Source organism: Anopheles darlingi, chromosome X (assembly GCF_943734745.1).
Source record: "Anopheles darlingi chromosome X, idAnoDarlMG_H_01, whole genome shotgun sequence".
Taxonomy (NCBI): domain Eukaryota; kingdom Metazoa; phylum Arthropoda; class Insecta; order Diptera; family Culicidae; genus Anopheles; species Anopheles darlingi.
The window spans coordinates 9157918-9177132 of NC_064873.1; the positions used below are offsets into that span (position 1 = coordinate 9157918).

General features: G+C 49.5%; 1 protein-coding gene across 2 annotated transcripts in view; it reads left to right on the forward strand.

The window, feature by feature from the left end:
• The window catches only part of LOC125948203 (protein gone early), a 51403-nt gene that overhangs the window by 3396 nt on the left and 28792 nt on the right, over positions 1 to 19215 (forward strand). Inside the window, exons 1-3 of one of the 2 annotated variants that reach the window (XM_049674050.1) lie at positions 13299 to 13355; positions 13689 to 14578; positions 14684 to 14874. In XM_049674050.1, the coding sequence (XP_049530007.1) occupies positions 14044 to 14578; positions 14684 to 14874 (726 nt within the window). In that variant the 5' untranslated portion in view covers positions 13299 to 13355; positions 13689 to 14043. Of the gene's footprint in view, positions 1 to 13298; positions 13356 to 13688; positions 14579 to 14683; positions 14875 to 19215 lie in introns of those variants that run through there. The other variant, XM_049674042.1, reaches the window with a different exon arrangement.

Below are 19215 nucleotides of genomic sequence, written 5' to 3' on the forward strand. Positions count from 1 at the left end.
ACGATGGTTGCCCCCTTCTCCGATCCCTCAACCACACCCCCATTTGCACCTCCAACGCCAACACGCATGTATCAGTTTTTGACATTGGTCGACGCCAACCACCTCTCGGCGCTCGCAACTGCAAAACCCTCATCGTCTGATAAGCGGGGGGGCCTCCGTTGCTCGATGAATATGTATGGCTTGCAGCAACACACACCGGCCATTACCGCCATCATACTTTTGTTCGCATTCCGCCGCCGCCGCCGACGACGACGACGACGACGACGACGCGGTTGATCAGGCGCGCGAACCTTTGGAAACACGAGAGCTTGCACGAGTACCCAGTCCCCTGCCTACCTCTCTCCCCCCCCCCCCCCCCCCTCTTCGCCTTGATTGAACCGGAGTATAAGTTGATAGATTGAATGCCATGCGGGCCAAAGGGGTGTGGTGGGGGAGTGGTGGAGGCATGACACACGGCACACGGGCACACGGGCGAAACGCAAGACAACATGCAAAGGGCCCTCGGAACCTGGTGGAACCTGACCGCGGGCGCATGACATTTCGTGGGAGTTTTCTTGCTCGGTGCGGGCGATCGTATCGTAGGTTGGATCCAGGTTGATTGCTGACTCGGCACCGGCACCATCGCTCTCTCTCTCTCTATCTATCTCTCTCTCTCTCTCTCTCTCTCTCTCTCTCTCTCACACACTCTATCTTCGAGCAGAACCGTTGCTAGTAGAACAGCTGCGCTGGTACTGGACGAAAAAAGGACAATTTGCTCACTTTGACTACCACCACCACTAGCACCACCATCACCACCTAGCCTTGATTAGCGATTGCGAATTTGAAATTCATGCGACTACCGTCCCGGTGTCCTGTTGCTTCTTCAGGTGGGCGCTGCAAACCTGTACGCGTGTGTGTGTGTGTGTGTGGGCACAAGCATCCGTTAGAAACCCTTCCGGCCTTGGAACCACCCCCACCCCCTCCCCAACCTTTACCCCATCCAAACTCTCAACGTTAACCTCGGGGCGCCACCGGAAGTCATAAATCAATTAGGATCAGGTCCAACCCCCCGCCCCCCACCCCGCTCCACCGACTCTGGGCTTTTCGCGGCGCCCGCGTTTTCCGCGCGGGATTTTGCACCCCACCGACGGCTAGTGCTGCTGACCCGGGATGGCCATCCTTTTGGGACCGTCGAGGTACACCCCCCATCCCCTCCCCCTTCACGCCCGCGCTCCTCGACCTCGTAGAGGGTAGAGAAAATGCTAACGGGGGATACTGTCGACAGTCGTCCTCGTCGTCGTCGTCCGTTGAGCGGGTCGCGAGCGTCCAATTACACCGAATGCTAATGACCCTTGGATTTTTTTGCTCCTTCTTCTTCGCCCCCCTCCCCCCACCCCTCCGCCTCACAGGGCCATGTGTGAAAAAGTTATTGTCGGTATTGTTTGTTTGTTTGTTTGTTTGTTTGTTTCGGTCGTGTTCTGATGGTTATGAAAGCTAATATGCTGCGGCTGCAAGGGTAGTGCAATTGTGTGATTACAAACACACGACGACGACGGTCCCCCCCGAAAAGTGTGCCGGCCGGCCTGGACGTTGTTGTTGACGCGGCCACAGAACGGAGGAGCGGAAACGATCTGCTTTTCTGCATATTTCAAGATTTTCTGCATTTTCTAGCTCAAAGACTAGCCCGTTACGAGCCACGGTACTCGCTGTTAGTAATGCATGATTCAGCACCCCGGTCACACACACACACACACACACACACGCGCACACAACCCCCGCTGCAACATAGGGTTACTAACTGTTGGGTTGTTTTATAAGGAATTACGGAATTTTGTTTTTAAATTGAACGTCAATATCATGTTCAAACACAGAGGAAAAAGATTAATCAACTTAATATATACATTTGATTTTGTTTTATGATATTTTCACTTCTTTCTCACATCTTCAGGATTCACCTGTGATGGATCTTTTGCCTTTTTATCTTCAAAAATCTCGAATGAAGGCCTATTTCAAAGTGTCATCTGCATTAAAACCTACTTACGTGACCGTCGGCGTGACCGTTGCTCATCTTTGAGTGTTTTTTTGTTCGTTCTGGTAGAACGAAATTTGCCAAACTAATTTTGACACAAACTGTCTCCTAACGATTCTCTACCATAATCATCACATTTTTTTTTGTTTCCGTTTTTAAACATGCGTGGCGGTTTTCTCTAAAAACAATCAAGTAAAATGTGTCGAGTATGCTCGGTTTTGGGACTCGCCTATGGCAAGTAACGCCCACACACTCAGTTGTGGAATGAAATGAAATCAATTGTGCCAGAAAAAATACATAATTAAAGCTTGGAACAGTTAATACTTGGCCGCACAAAATAGGCCAAAAAAGACTCATCTCAGCCAAAAAAATGACGATTATAGAAAAGAAAGGTGTCATTTTGTAGGTTTTCTTATTGCGTTTGATAAAAAATATTGATGCAAATTATTCATTAGTTTTCTATATGACTTTTTCAACTTTTACTTTGACATCACCAAAAAATTGTTGCACAGTACTGGGGGCCACATCATTTGCCCTCTTGATGCACGTCACCCTCATTTTAGTTGGTTTTTATACATTTCTGATATACTTTTTAAGTTTCCTTATGATAATTGTCAAATAGAAATCGATGGAACGAAAATCCAGACATTTTTGTGTATTGATAGTTTCCCCTATGAAATCGATCTATTTCAATACAGAAAATAAACGCCATACCTTTGGCAAGAACAGCTACCTAAATCATGCCAAACTTACACAGGATCGTTGGTGGACAAATGAAGAACAAAATCTTTTTCTGTAGACACTCTTTTCTCGCACAAATTTCGAATAAACGCTACCCCAATGGTGAAAACATTTGATTTGTCGCCACAATGTCAAATCCCATGCCAAATCATCATCTTATGGGCAAATTCATCTCCGTAAATAAATGAAACCCTCCCCCAATGATTGACAAAGTAAATTTTTGCCACGGTATTTTTCGAAACGCATTTTTACATGTCTGCTTCATCGTCCATCCAAATGCACGTTCAAGCAAACAAACAAGTGTTGCAAACACTTGTTCATACAGCTTCCCTGCACGGCATTGGGCAATAAAGCTGTGCTCTAGCGTCCTATTTGGTTATTTTCTAGCTCTAATGACCTTAAAATTTCTTTTAAAAATATTTCCCGAACTGTTATTTCGACTGTCGTGAGTTTTTCTTGGTGGAATCACGCTGAGAGATCCCAGGATTGTTGATTCAATTTTGTCTGCAGAATTGAGCATATGTGTTACACTTTTTCGGCTGTTTTATTTTGCTAGAATCAAGGCAAAAGTCCCCTCCTAAAGTTTACATATGGTATTTTGAGTTGAATTTGATAATTTCAAGACTTTCGAGGTTTTTTCTCCAACCAAATTCTATGTTTACAGTGAGTGTGCAGACCTTTTTTTTGTCCCCTTTGCGTTCCATCGGTGATAACTTTTGAAGGCGTAGATCAATTTTGACAAAAAATTACCACCAAATAAACAGCTACTACAATGATTAAAACGCTGTCAATCGGAATGACAAAGTGACCACTAGGCGCGCTGCAATGATTAAAAGAAAGCGGCCACTGTTCCAAGCTTTACATATGAAACAACCGATTACCTCTCTTAGTACAGTTAGTTGGCGAGTTGGACAGAAAACGGAAAAGTTTTTGGGCAACTTGTTACTTGACCGTGCGGTGCTTGGCGATGCCTCATTTAATGTCTCGCTTTCTCGGTGTGGTGCGCGCATCCGTGTGTCAATGAGGCACGGGAGCGATAGTTTTTCGTTGCGATTTCTTCGCTTCCATCACGGCCGCTTCCCCCGACCCGACCTTAATGCTATTTAGATCGATCTTGTTCTGTGTCGCTGGAAGCACGGGAGAGCGAGGGGGCGGTGGCGGTGGCGGTCTCGGTTTGTGGACCGAGTCCTGAATCGATCAATGGATTTTGGCACACGGCACAGGCCGAACCATCACACGCTGTGTGTGTGTATGTGCGGGTGTGTGTGCGGGTGTGTGGGTGTGTAAGTTCACCTCCAGCTGGGGTCGCCAGGACACTGTTTCTCTACGTAATCTGTTGGTTTTTTCCCCATTTTCCCCCTTTTTCCCATTTCCATACAACTGACCTGTTTCCCTCGGGGACCTTACCTTACCCCAGCAAAACAGACACCAAAAAGGGGCACATCACAGGGCCAGCCAGCTAGCCAGTGTTCCCGGTCCGGCCCAGTTCGGGGATCGTTCTGATCGATCGTTCCGGCCCGACACTGGGGCCCCCGCCCGTCATGTGCAACCGGTGGTGTGTGCAACCGAGGTGTCGCTCTAATCTGTCTATCGCTGACACTGTCTGCGCTTCTCTCTCTGGTGTTACTCTCAACAACCAGGCACACACACACACATACACGTAAAACATGCTGACAATCTGCTAGCAATGCTGCTGCTGCTGTTGCTGTTGGTGCTGTTGCTGACTTGACACCATGCTGAAGTGACACATTAGTCATTCATTAGACCACCACTTTGTCTCCCATGATGCTGCTGCTGCTGCTATTGGTGGTGGTGCAGCGTTGCACATGCCTTGGTAACGCTGGTGCTTATCTCTGGTTTCGGGAGCTCAACAACTAGCACCCCAACCCCTTCCACACTTTATGATCCGGCCGAGGATGAGGTATAGTATGATTGTGATCGTTTTGTGATTGTGAGCCATCCATCTCGGTTGGTGTCGTGCGGTGTGGTACCCCAGTCGACACCAGCAGTTAACTCTGTGATGCAGCAGATAACGTTTCCGAACGTTCTTTCCACCCGTTACCCCGTTGTCTAGATGCGAAGCATCGAAAGCGAATACAACGGTGATAACTACTTTGTACAAGCGTTCTCGACACACTGATATGCTGACTTTAGTGCTAGAAATGGGCAAAACACCATAGTGAGAACTGACCCTTGTTTGTCTGTTTTAAACATTGAACATTGAGCCAGCTGCTCTTGTCAGTTAATAAACAAAAAAACGGGAGCTCTATCTCGAGAATTTTCTTTAGGGTTTAGGACAATATATTATCTCTTTTTGGTTCCGAGGGGTCTGAACGGCGTCATGAGTAAGCCACGGAGTGTACCGCACGGAAGGGATTAGCATACATCTACTGTATACACACACACACACACACGCACACACACACTTTATCTCTCTCTCTCTTTGTGGAGCGCTTGATTGGCTTCGCGATGCCCCGATGTGAGGCCTATGATTTGGCAGTTTTTGTTGTTGTTGTTGTTGTTGTTGTTGCTGTTGCTTCGCTGCTTATGCATCGATAGCACATATATAGGCTCGCTGTGCATAGGCAACATATCCTTTTCTGCCACTCGCCACTGCGTGCCACACCGCGCCGGAAGCTGCTGCCCCCGTGAGATCCTTTTCCGGAAAAAATGCCTCAGATGAACATCATCATCATCATCATCATCCGTTCATTTATGCAGCCGGATAAGCAGCAGCAGCTACACGCGTCCTACAAGTCATGGAGCGAAGAGCTTCAATTCTGCAGTAAAGCCAGCAGCCTCCCTCTCCCCTCCTCCAGCCGCCGTTCGGTTATTTAGCGTTTCGATTTCGCGGCCTCGTCCCCGGTCCCGGCCCGGTATGAGTAATTGCTTTTAGGAGAGGGGAGAAGCCAGGAGCAGATCATGCGGATGGCTAAACCGCGCGCCCGGATGACTTTCGGCGATCCTCATGTCGGACTTTGGGGTGGAGTTTTTTTTCTTTTCTTTTTTTTGTTTGCTTGAATGACGATTGGGAGAGAGGGTGGAAGGGGGGAGGGAGGTATGGATAGAAAGGATACGGAATGGTTTTCTTCTGCGAGCGCCGCCACTACTTGTTGGAAACGAACGTTCCGTTCCGTCCGCAGAACCGCCAACAATCAAATCAGCGACCAATGGGGCGTCCCCGGTGGTGGAAAATGAACATTGGAAGAGCGAGAGGGGAAGGGAGGGAGCGGGACTGACGGATGATGGGGCAGTGATTTATGTACATCACGGGACACGGGCGCCGAGATCGCCATTCATTCCCCGAGCACCGAGGTTTTGTCTGCATTTGCGGACATCATCGCCCTCGTCATCATCCGGTCCTGTTCGCCGTGAGAGAGTTACTCCGGTTCCGGCTCCGGCTCCGAGTCCTTCTCACCTTCTCCAAAGTCCCCATCAGTACCGCACCACAAACCTCGCAAAGTCGCAAGTGTCGGCTCGGTGGCCAATCATCCATCGGCTGCTCCCGATATGTGACAACCTTCTGTCACAACAGCTTCATGTTGTGTGTGTGTGTGGGTGTGTGTGTGTGTGTGGGTGTGTGTGTGTGTACGAACAGGAACCGGAAGCGGTGATCAATTGAAACGCCGCGGGATCGCGCTCTAGATACCACGTTCTACGGACGGACGGGGGGGCTGTCAAGGCTGTCAAAGCTGTCCAAAAATCGTCGTGTCACGTGTACGAGACAGTCAGCAGAAGTAGCATGTGCGCGAGCGTATGTGTGTGTGTGTGTGTGTGTGTGTGTGTGTGTATCCGGGGAGAAAAGGGTATCGATGGTCGCCTGGGCATTCTGGCCCTATCGTTGGTAGCTGCTACAGTGCGGGACGAAACAATTGGTTTGTATTGTGTCGCTCCCTCGACTATTAGCGTATTCGTGCTGAGGCGCACCGCAAACTGGCAAAGATGGCTTTGCATAAAGCGCGCCCCTCGCCATAGACGTTCCTTCCTTCATTCCTTCATTTCTCTGTGGCCCATAACGGACCTCATTTGAGCGGTTTCGCTTCTTTTTTTTCTATGGCGAAACAGTCTTCCACTTTCGTTTTTTTTGTTTTTCGTCTGAGTGTCTGATATTAAACGACAAGACGACTTTTCATCAATAATACAATACAAGGCATTAATTTCGGCGGGTGGTGGGTACACGTCTTCACGCCTGCGCAAGCTTTTTTGCTCGCTCTGTGTCCATCCATAGGCCGGGGCTGAATTATCTGATATACTACTGTGTTCAAAAAGTAAGGTGACACGGTGTCCAAATTGCCCGCGTAAAAGGATATCTTTAGTTTTGTTTTTTTTATATGCTGTCAGCACTGTTATTGACAACCATGGCAAGTTTCACGTCAAAATATTCACTAGTGTTTGAGATACATATTTTTTTGTGCACTGCTAAAAGTGCATTCTTCGTTTTTCTCCATGTCGCAAATTTTTAAACAAAGAATTTGCATTAAAAATAATTTTTCTGCTGCAAATATACCAATGCGAATGGTACAGAATGTCTTTAGTGACGATACTACGTCAATAAAAATTATTTACACTTGGTGGAAAGACTTCCAGAAGGGTCGGGAACGTTTTGAAGAGGAAGAACGCTCTAGACCAACGACCAACGACAATCGATGCAGCTCACTTCCAAAAAATCAAAGATTTGGTGTTGGAAAACTGTCGATTAACAACAAGAGACTTTGTTGATGATATTTGCATATCAAACATATCCGCTAATTACATTTGGAAGGATGTTTTTCATCTTAAGTGCGTCAGTGTTCGATCGCGATAATGCACCATCTCACACTTCGTTGGTTTTCTGTGACTTTTTTTGCCAAAATTTTCACTAATATCGTTCCAACAAAACCGTATACGCCTGATTTGGTTACATTTGGCTTCTGACTATTCGACAAGCCCTAAATTACGTTCCGGGGACACTGTTTTGACACGATAGAGCAGATTCAAGCCGCTGCGAAAAAGGTGCTGAAGGCCATTCCTAAAGACGACATTTTCGCGTGTTTAGAAAACTGGAAAATTCGTCGGCATAAGTGCATTGTGTCTGGGAGGGATTGCATTGATGGCAAAAAAAAAATGATTTGGAAGAAAAATTAAGGAACTTTCAAAATACATCCAATGTCACCTTACTTTTTGGACACAGTAGTATAATGACGGGCGAGCCGTATGTTTATGTGGTACCATTTTGAAATGGAAAAATTATTAGTTTTAGTTTTTGCAAAATTCTCAACCATTTTATAAGTGTGTGTTGGACAGACCGATACACCGACTTTCAAAGTGTAGATTGTGAGCAAACCAGCGTTTCAGAGCAGCGCAATGGTGTGCGTGATTTTTTTTTGTTTTTTCAATCAAATCAATACCTTTGTGAGTGTTACTTTGATTCACAATAACTAAAAACTACACAATACTCACGAAAGGATCTTTCATGGAATTTTTTCTGTGCATTCATGGAAAAACAACTGTGGAAAAACTGTGAAAACATAAATATCTAACAAAAAAAAAACAAAAAAAAAAACTCGGGATGTGACGTAGATAGATTTTTTCTCTCTCTCTCTAAAAAGTCAGAGAACAACCAAAGTTGATTGAAGTAGCAGTCTCCAACGTCAATCCTTTACAATTTTGTCCCTTCACTGTACACTTAATGTAGGCGACACATCCGTATTCGGATGGACCCCCTTCTCCCCTCCCTCCCCCCAAAAATGGGGTCGCCCTATTGATCCCTTCCGACGGGGGATCGATCCCGTTGCCAAATTGTCCGCCAACCCGGGCACATCCCGGGATACGCGATGCGGATTCATGCATTCTCGCCCTGCAATCGACCACCATCGAAGCGCAAAAGGATGTCAGTCGCCAGCCAGCCAACCAACCAAACAAGGCCAGGTGGACACGCTGCATAATCGATGCAGTTCGATTATAGGTTCAAGCTTAGCTCCCGGCTTGTAAGCCCAATGGGTGCCATGGTTTGGCAGCAGCCAGCAGCCAGCAACCAGCAACCAGCCACCACTCTCGGGAGTGCTCCGGTTGCAGCCTTTTTCGAGGTCAAGGCCGTACCATTTTGGGAGCAGCTTGCTTCTTTGTCCTTTACGAAGGGGGGCCGCTGGGGGGTTTTTGTCGCGCGCGCAATAAAGAGACGCCGGGAAGACGACACCCCAGCACCCCTCCCACGCTCCCAAAAAGGGGCCAAGAGATGCGCTGTGGTGTGCGGAGATGGTGTGCTGCTGCAGCTGCACCTTGTCAGCGTTTGGATTTCGCGGGAAGGAACAGGGGTTTTGTGTTATTGTTTGCGTGTTAGGGGAGGAGATGAAGATGAAGAAGAAGAATCGAGTGGTCGATCGATGGAACACACGGAACGGGGGGAGGTTCGGTCAGGATTATTGTTTTGCGTTTCATTTGCACTCTCGTTCCTTTTTCTCTCTCTCTTGTATTGGCCCGAGATCCCGGGCCCCGGAAAACCGCCTGGATCATCGATTTGCTATTTCAAGTGCCAGGCGAGGGGGTTTTGGGTGTTGGGAGGGGGCGGCGTACAACATGCCACACGCGTACGTACGTGCGCGCCTCGGTCTCGGTGCGCGCTCGGGCACACTGTACGCACGGTTTTTGCACGGGTTGCAGCAGCAGCAGCAGCAGCAGTAACTGGCCAACACACCAACACGGGGAATGTGGAGAAGCCTGCTTTGGTCTGGCCCTTAAAATAGAGCCAAACCATAATAAGAACGTTTGGTCCGGCGGCACGCAACCAACACAAATCATCTCCACAAATCCACTAGGCAGTAGCTGGGCCCACGGCACGGTCTTTGCGCGCGCGGACAATTGTCCGCAAGTGCCGCCGACGCGAGACACACACACACACACACACGCACACACTCGCACAGATACACTCGCTGTGTTTCTGTTGGATGCCGCGAAAACTATCCCGTTCCACCACACACAAAGGCACAACCTTAGAGACTGTGTGCGCTCCCGGGGGGGAAGCGGTGGAGTGGTGAGTCCCTCCCCCTCCACCCCCGTGCCAGAGGGAGAGAGAGTGCCTCTAATAGCCTTAAATGATTGAATGCCCTATGCGACGACGACGACAGCGACGACGGCGACAGCGACATTGATGTCGGAACATGGAGTTTTGAGATTTTTATTCTATCCATATGTGGTTCGGGGGTGAGGATGTGCTCGGGGGTGAGGATATGCAAGAGGGAGGGATATTTGAAGTGATGGCACGTGTTTAAAACATCGTTTTTTGGAAGGAGCGCGCGCGAGCGTTGTCTTTGCAGCAGCATTTGAGAAGTCTGGAAGGGGAACATCTGGCGAAGAAAGCACTGGACGACAAAGTCAAAGGCGTCGTGTCGAGTTGCGTCAGGTCTGCATCGCTACCGGAAGCGCGCTTCCATCGGGCCTCACCCGGGCCCCCTTTCCCTTCACCCTTTGGAACCTTCTCGTCGTCCTCGATCTCGCGGTCGGTGATGCGTCTGGCGAAAGCGAAAAGAATTAAAAAAAGGGGTTCGGGACCTAGGAGGGGGGTGGTCCACTTGAAAAAGCGTTTATCTTGCCCGTTGGAAACCCCCACCCCCGCTATGCACTTCGGGCTGGTTCTTGTGGCTGGTGTGGATTGTGGCGGCCACCAGCCAGCCAGCCAACCAGCCAGGACGATAACGAAGTAGTGCCGTAAGTGAGGTCGTCGGTGTCTGCTCTCGGCATGCGGCTACATCTGGATCCTTTCGCCGATGCGGGGTCGGAGCACGATAACGCTCTCCAGCACCCTGTCCCCTTCGCACCGAATCAGGTGCTGGAGTGAAGGCGTATCGTATCGCCTCTTGATGGGCGAAAGTGAACATAAGCGTAGCGCAATTACAAGAGTCTTGTGTCTGTGTGTGTGCGTGTGCGTGTGTTCATGTCGATAAACCTGAGCAGTCTAGTCGTGAGTCAATCAATGAACTAGGTGGAGGGTTTTTGGGAACTCTAAAGTATTCAACAATGATCGAAACGAACAACGAAATAATCCCTCATGTCCCTCCGTAAATCCATGGAAATCGTTCTTAAGGGGGGGCTTCGGTATTTTATTTTATTTCTTCGCATTTAATTTTTACATTTTTTAATGAGTGCTTATTCTTTCAAGAGTACTGTGTAAAATTTTGAGATCAATCGAAGCGAAACTGGCAAAGATATTGATTTTTGAAAATCCACCTTTCATACAAGGCTCAAAGCATCTCTCGACTTTGAATCGCGATTCCCAAAACCTACGTTTTCATAGTCGGTGCCTATCGTAACATAAAAACTACTGGACCGATCGATTTCAAATTTTAAACACATAATCTGCACACTATTTGCCAGGTAGCCCCGTCGAGTTTTTATAAAAATTGTTAGTACTTTTTTTAAAATAATTATTTTATTATGTAAAGTATTGTTTTTTGAGGCAATATCGAAAAAAAGCTTCACTTTTTCACTTCAAAAATCTGTCAAAAATTGAAAAATAGGAAATTTTATAAAAAATCGATGGGGCTACCTGGATAAACTTATAACCTAACAACAGAATATTCATTTGAATATATCTGATGACCCAGCACGTGGCTACGATGGGCACCGTAAAAAGTACATTTTTGCTAAATAGCCTTTTTAGATTGGATGCCATGAACGTAGTTTTGATCAAATCTTCTCCAAAATAGAACCAAATATTCTTGAAAAGTGGTAGTTTAATATGACATTCACTTGAAACAATTAAGTGGAATGGTTTCTTCCCTAAAAATCGTCAAAAATAAGCCTTTTTTCGACCCGAAATAACCAAAGCCCCCCCTTATAATAGAAAAACTATTAGTAACGTTTGCATTGAAAAAAAGAGACAAAATTTGAATGGTGATAAGAAAAATACTAAGACAGACAATTGAGATCTGTAAACTGCATTTGAAAGGTAATTTCATCACCTTTCACACAAAATTATGATTGCGCCATTCCGAGCACCCATCCGGTAGTTAGCTGGATTTTTCGACATGAAGGTCGAAAACACGTTTGCACACTTTTTTTTTCAGATATTTCTGTGCTTTTTTGATTAATTCCTTCTCCGTTTTCGCCACAAAGTTGTTGCAATAGATTGCTACGCTTTAGGTTTGCACCGAAGTTTTCGGTGGGATGCAGCTGGTGGACGTTGGGCGGGTTCATCGACATGGCTACCATATCGATATTAACAACTACACCTCATCTGACGATCGCTTCGAGTACCAGACCCGGTGAGATCTCCGCGTTTTCGTTCTTACAGTGTTCCTTGGTGAGCGGCGCAACTTCCAGAAGGCACTTTTTATTATAAAAATCCCCCTGTCACGGCCAGTCCGGAGCTAAAGACGAACGACTGATTGCCAGCCACAGCATTACCTTTTTGTGGAAGTTGGTGTGTGGGTGGACGACACTTCGGAGCTCTCTTTCTTCGTGCGGGAAGTAAAATAAGAAGTGGCTTTCCAATGGATGTGATCCTGGATGAGATAGGCCTCGCGGTTCATCACCACCGCCTCGTGGCGATTCACCGAGAAAATCTGTTTGACGATCTTGTTCAACTGCTGCCGCTGTGACATTACCTGATGCTCCAAAACCAGCGGACGGTATTTCTGCCTTCTAACATGTATGTCTATGTTTGTCGGGTACTTCTGCATTTTTTGGTTAGTTGTACCGACCTACCGGACAATCGCACGCAGCTGTGTAGCCATTTTTCTGGCGGTCTTCCTCTTCAACATGCTTTGGAGCTTGTTGGCGCTCAGAGCGTCGGCCGTGCGGAATCGAGCCATCTCTCGCTGCTCTAATTGTTGTCCATTGGTACCAAGATGCTGTAGATGCCGAAACAGAAGTCTCCGGCATCTACAAAGTTCCATATGATGACCATTTCCGGCGTAGCGGACTACCGTTTTTAAAACGCGCAAATGTCAGAACGGAATAGCTTCACTATTTTCGCCATCACTTTTAAAGTTCAACTGATAGAGGTTTTAAAGTTCAACTGATAGAGTGTTTGCGAGTACAATGACAAAATTACCTTCCAAATGCAGTTTGCAGATCTTAAATATCTGTCTTAGTTTTTGTTTTTCTTATCACCATTCAAATTTTATCTCTTTTTTTTTAATGCAAACGTTATTTGACGTCTTTCAATTACGTACTAGAACGCCGCGAGCAGGATTTGCCATGACAGTCATGAGCTGACCAGGTGCAGATGGGTACGGGAATTGGCGCATATCGGTCATACAGTCGCTACGCGCGCGCTTGTACCGTTTACGCGGCGTTTCGTAAACAGCAGCGCCCGATGATCCCGGTGATGATGCTCCTTTTGCAATTGGAAACGGGGGCGTCATGCTGTGTGAACCAATATTTGCTTTAACACACACACACACACACACACACACACGCGCACACATTCAGACGTGGTTGCATCCATTTACCCTTCGTTTGTGCTCCCTATACCGTTTGTTGTTGCAGATTAAGTTTCCGCGTTCGGCGCGCGGTGCGGCGCGGTGTGTCTTGTCAGCGCCTTGCGTCCGCGCAGAGCGTTTTCCGTTGGCGACGGTGACGCTGGACGCCGGACGCCGGGCGTCGGACACGCCGACAACGCCGACAGGTGCGGACCATAAGGAGCTGCGCATCCAAAAGAAGAATAACAACAACGGCATTTTAGTGCTCTTGTGTGTGTGTGCGCGTTAAGGTCCGACCAATAATTGATGGCGAAGCGGAGGGCGGTGGTGATCGTTATGTTAACCGGAAAGTGGTCGCGTCTGCTGCTGCTGCTGTTCCACAATCGGTTTTTCCGGGTTCTTCCGGGCCTCCAGGAATAACATGATCAATCATCGCGGGCCGGGCAAAACCAACAACAACAACACGACTCGACAAATCGGTTCTAATGGCACTTTTCTCTCTCTCTCTCTTTCTCTCTCTGCTTTTGTTTACTTCGCAGGAATTCACGACCCTGGATGTGGTGAGCTGGCGGCAGCGGCACCAGGTGAACGGAGTGCAGAACGGTGTCGAAGGAGGAACGGTGTCGTGGTGGCCTCGCACGCGGCGGCCGAAGGTCCCCTACTAGTACGGTGGTGGTGTACGGCGGTAGTAGTGGTGATCGGGAATCGCGTGTGAACTCAGCAGCCAACAACAGCAACAGTAGCAACAACAGCAACCCGCCAGCCAGCAGCAGCAGCAGAACCGCCCTTACCTTCTTCCCTTTCGCCGCCGGCTGGTGCTGCGCGTGTTTCGGGCGTGGGACGTGTGTGTGTGCGATCTGCAAAATTCTCAAATTCAAAAAAACCCGTTACAAAATGGCGGAATCGGCCGCTCGCGGTACAATGACTGATGGTGGCCAGCCGGGAGCGGGTGTTGCCGGTAGTGGCAGTGCCGGTGCCGGTGCCGGTGGCAGTCGGGCCGGTCGCTTCAGCATGATACCGGTCGATCAGCCGAGCCTGACCGACGTCGGTGCTGGTGGTACGTCCGGCGTCAACACCATCACCAATGGACGCTCGTCGACGTCACAGGAGGAGGAGGAAAAGGTGCGGCTGTTGCTGCAGCAGGAGAAGGCCGCCGGTTCTTCACCGGACGGGGTAGACGAACCCGGGGCAAGCTTCCGGGGTGGAATCTCCATCCAACCGGCCGCCAACGGTGGTACGCCCGGTGGTGAACCCACCTCGGTCACCGGTACCGGTGGCGAGGACGTCGAGAATGGTAACCTGGCACGGAATGACCATGCGCTGGCTTCGGTTTCGGTGATCGACACAGCTCACGGTAGCACGAACGGTGCTGGTGGTGGTGGTTCCTCCTACAAACCGATCAAGAATCGCCGCAAGAGCTTCCCTCGCAGTAAGCATAACAGACCGACCGAGCAGACCGACTTGCCCATGTTAACCAAATCGCTAACCGTTTGACCCTTCTTTCTCCCCCCCCCCCCCCCCACTCACTACGCAGATCTGTACGAGCGGCTGCTGAAGGTGTTTGACGTGTCGAAGAAGTCGGAACGCCCGTTCCTGCTGCTGATCGTGATCTGTCTCCTGTTGCTACTGATCATCGTCGTGCTGGCCGTCTGCTGGCCCCACATTCCGGACTACCTGCGGCTGGAGGTGTGCGTCGAGAGCGAATGTCTCGAGGCGAGCAAGCAGGTACGTCTCAGCGTCTGTTGATGGCCCCGTGACAGATACACGCTGCATGCTGCCACCTAAAACCAGCTACCAGGGTTTAATTCATTCACGATTTTCCCCGCCGCAACCGCGAACTAACCGCACGGAGCGTGACGCGTGGGGAGGGGGGAGGGGGAGAATACTCCCCACTGTGCGGGTTACGCCGATTGGCGAAAGGAATGGAGCAAAAGCAACAAAGTAGGATAAAGTAAGGGACGGGAAAGGCAATCTGCAGGAATTTACAGCATAATTAATAGGGTCGCCCCGGGTCCGGGTCGGCGAACGTGTAGCGACCATTCCGTTCCTCGAGGGGGTGGGGGCAAATGCAAACAACGCGCCGGGAGGGCGCGCGGCCCGTTTATATGTAACGCACGCTAATGACACTCGACGAACCAGCAGCGTTCGTGCTGGACACCGAGCTGCCGAGTTCGCAGTTAGCGGTATCGCACACAGACTCTGCGGGATGCGGAAGGAGGGAGGAGCGTGGGCGTGGGTGGAGCGGCGGTTGGCGGCAAGAGGCAAGATAAATGATGGGCCCGCTACGCCCGATTGATGTCTTCAAAACAAAAGTCACTCATTCATCCAGGCGGGCATTCCACGGTGTGGCGGTCCTCCCTCCCTTCTTCCGGTTCGAGGTTCCCGGTTCAGTCCCCGCGTCGTCGTCGTTTGGTTTGCCTCAATATGATTTCATCATGCGCGCGCCCGCCCGTCCCGTTCATCACTCCCGGCAGCACTCTCTGGAGCAGGTGATTTGTGGATATGTTGTTTTTTTTGGTTTTGTTTTAAAAACGGCACATTTCCCGGGACCATTTCCCGCAGCACGTTTTGAGCACAGCGTTTTGCTGAGGAGTAGGAGGTGACGTTATAGAGGGTGGTCTTTTTACGTCAGTGCACCGGTCAGATTGGCAACGGAGTGAGAGTTTGCGGTGTCTAAACCGCTACCCCAACTTAACGTCGGAGCGACGTCTTTACGAGTTGCTCACAGATCGGCTGTTATCGTTTCACAGCCTCCGCTAGGGGACCGTCCGCTAGTTATTGATTTGATTTTGATTCGTCCTTAAGAAACCAATTCCTAACCGAAATTCAATTCCGGGTGCAGGGTGGAAATGCAAGAGGAACAATAGATGGCTAATTGCTTTAGCCCTGCTTACACCGAGCCGCGTACATTAATCTCATCATCTGGTGATGGCTTTTAACAAATCCAAAGCGATTCCATCCACTCCATTAGACGAGACTAGACAGGGCGGCTATATCTATCGCTGTGTGTGTGCGCGTTCGATGGCTGTCTTATCCACACCATCGCGGCCCACTCTCGGGCCGGTGACTGTTGGTGATTGGCCCGAACGGCCTTCGGTCACTAATTCCAGTACGCGTTCAAATACGATTTGTTGCTGTTGCCTCGATGCGTCATCTGCATTAAAAAAGAAAGTGCGGAACGCGGATTTGCTTAGGGGCGTTCTATTGACTGCCTCTCCCCGACTGCTGGCATTAATTAATGCTGGCCATCTCGCGATATCACGAGCATTATTTCGGCATTTGCCACCCCTGGTCCCTGCTATGCCCACTGCTTCCCTTCCATTTGAGCGTGCTTGTTGTCCACTCGATACGATTGCGCTACGAATCACCTCGCCCCGGAGGGCATTTGCGTTAAACGTTCGTTAGTAGCGAAGGAATCACTATCTCTTCTTTTTTCATTCCTCTCTCTCTCTCTCTCTCTCTCTCTCTCTCTCTCTCTCTCTCTCTCTCTCTCTCTCTCTTTCTCTCTCTCTCTCTCTTTCTCTCTCTCTCTCTCTTTCTCTCTTTCTCTCTGTCTCTGTCAACGTTTTATGGTCCTGATTTTATGCTCATGACCATCGTGCGAACGCTAGCGGGGCACTTATAGCGGGGATTCGCATATTTTGGTCCCGGGTCGTTTTTCTGGAGGGTGCGCACACCGCTAATGAGCTTCACTCCTCCTAAGCATGATGAGCCACCAGCGGGACCACCTACGGTATCATCATCATCATCATCATCATAATCATCATGTGCTCATCAAAACGAGACGAGAAAAGAATCAAAACTACGAATAATAAAATAGCTCGCTCTTGCTCGCGTCTGTCGCGTCTTGGTTGGTTAGATGCATGCATGACACCTTTTTGCCCCCCTTTTTTGGTACCTGTTGATGGGCGGCGGATATAGAATGCTACGGAGGGGACTTATATTGAGGACAAATAGGCAGGCAGGCAAATTGCAAAGGAAATGAAAAATCATGGGTCACTGCGAGTGGGTAAATGCTCTATACTTGACCGGTGGAGGAGAAGGAGGAGGAGGAGGAGGAGGAGGAGGAGGAGGAGGAGGAGGAGGCAACAGGAAATGTATATTTTAATCGAAAAATTTATTACAAATTACCGTAGAAGGCTTGTTCTGTGCAACTATTTGCACCGCATTTACACCGCACAACAACCTCTCCCCCGTGCCATGCCGGTCGGAAACTGAGGATTACCCCTGAAAAGGAAAGCTGCCTCTCCGGAGGCAGGCGTCTTGCGAGCTGGAAGAGAACGAGCTGAACGAGCACCGTGCATCACTGGCGACGGTATGTCGCACCGTGGTTAATGGAGAGGAGGGGAATAGAGGGAGGGGGAGTTCGTCCTTGCCTGCCATCCCCTCCTCCCCGATCGTTCCGATGGGAGGGGGGGGGGGGAAACGCCAATTGCGCCATTTGGTAATCGATCATCTTCGCTTTTGTTATTACCCATCGGCCCAATCATCATCCAACGAGCGCCATGTTCCGGTTGCTCGCACCCGCCTGCTGGCTGCCTGCTCAACCAGCCTGTATGGAGCCATGGGATAGAAGATAGAGGCAGAGGCAGAGACCCTCCCTCTCCCCCCCTCCCCCCCTCCCCCTTTCCTCCATGACGGGCTTGTTACGATGAGGTGAGGTTTTTTTTTTAGGAAGTAGTGCCACCAATTTTCCTTACGACAAATGATGCTGCCGGGGTCTTATCATACAGCCGAATCACGCCAGGACCAGAAGCTGGCGTAGAGACTAGTTTGAGGCGTTCCAGCTAGGTGGAGCGCGGTGGCAATTGTATGCCACGTGGCCCTCCATTCGCGATAAGATTCCCAAATCGGAAGCCCGATGCCACGCCAAGACGCTCTATACCGCGAGGGGGCAGGTCGAAAAGGTGACACTGTCCGCGCGCAACGCACCCTTCCCCTTTTCCCCATCCCCCCGGTGAGCGCGGAACATTATGTGGCGGCGCACAACAATAATTTTTAAACCTAAAAAAATAAAAAAAGAAGGAAGAAGAAGAAGTAAAGGACGAAAGCACTTGACCCACACACACACACACACACACGCACAGCGAGCAACTGGAAACTGGTGGTGCTGGTGGTCGGGGTTGGGGATGAGGCACACGAACCGAATAGCATGCTCGTTACCGAATCCAGCATCCGATCCGGAAAATGCAAATCGAATAACCATCACAGGGCGGATGGTGCTCCACCCAAAAGTCCACGCACACCACCCCCGTGCTTGGGTGGGGCGGGTGGAGGTGGCTGTCCGATATATCTCTTGCACTGGCTCTCTTTTTCTCTCTTTCTCTCTCTCTCTCTCTCTCGCGCGCGCGCGCGCGCGCCATCGGGTATCCATTAGCATCCAATCGAGCATCCTTCTTCGGGTTTGTCCTGGCGAGGTGTCAACCCGGAACTCTCGATGTCCATGGCAGGAGGGGGCGGCAGGGCGCAGGTGGTGGGCTGGCTGGATGGTGGTAGGTGGACTGCCTGTTTCCGAGCTCTCGAAGCATGAAAAATCAATGATGGCCGTTGGGAAAAGCAACAACAACACAAAAAAAAAGCGAAAAAGGAAAAGAAAAAGCAAAACATAACAAAAATGGAAATGAATGTTGCTTCCGCGCCCCCTTGTGTGTGTGTGTGTGTGTGTTTGTGTGTGTGTTTATTGATGTTCGCTTTGGCCGCTATGTATGTCATATAGTTTTGCTCGATACAAGGGTGAAACAATTGTGCAATTTTGCTTGCCGGACAAGCGCATACCACCACTGTACATGCGGGGATGCGTTGCGAAAAGCACCGAGGGCGAGAGAGAGAGAAAAAAAAAGAGAGAACAAGAGAGTGAGGGCGTGTGGAATCCGATATTCAGCCCACTACACTAGAACGGAGGGAGGTAACACAGTCGGCATCTCGAAGATGAAACACCGGGAACCGGACAGAACCATCTCCTCCTCGGGGTGCAATGTGAATTCAATTCGAGGTCGTCGAGAGATGCGTTAGGTGGTGGTGGTGGTGGTGGTGGCGCATATCCTCAGAAAACTGTATGCTGTCTTT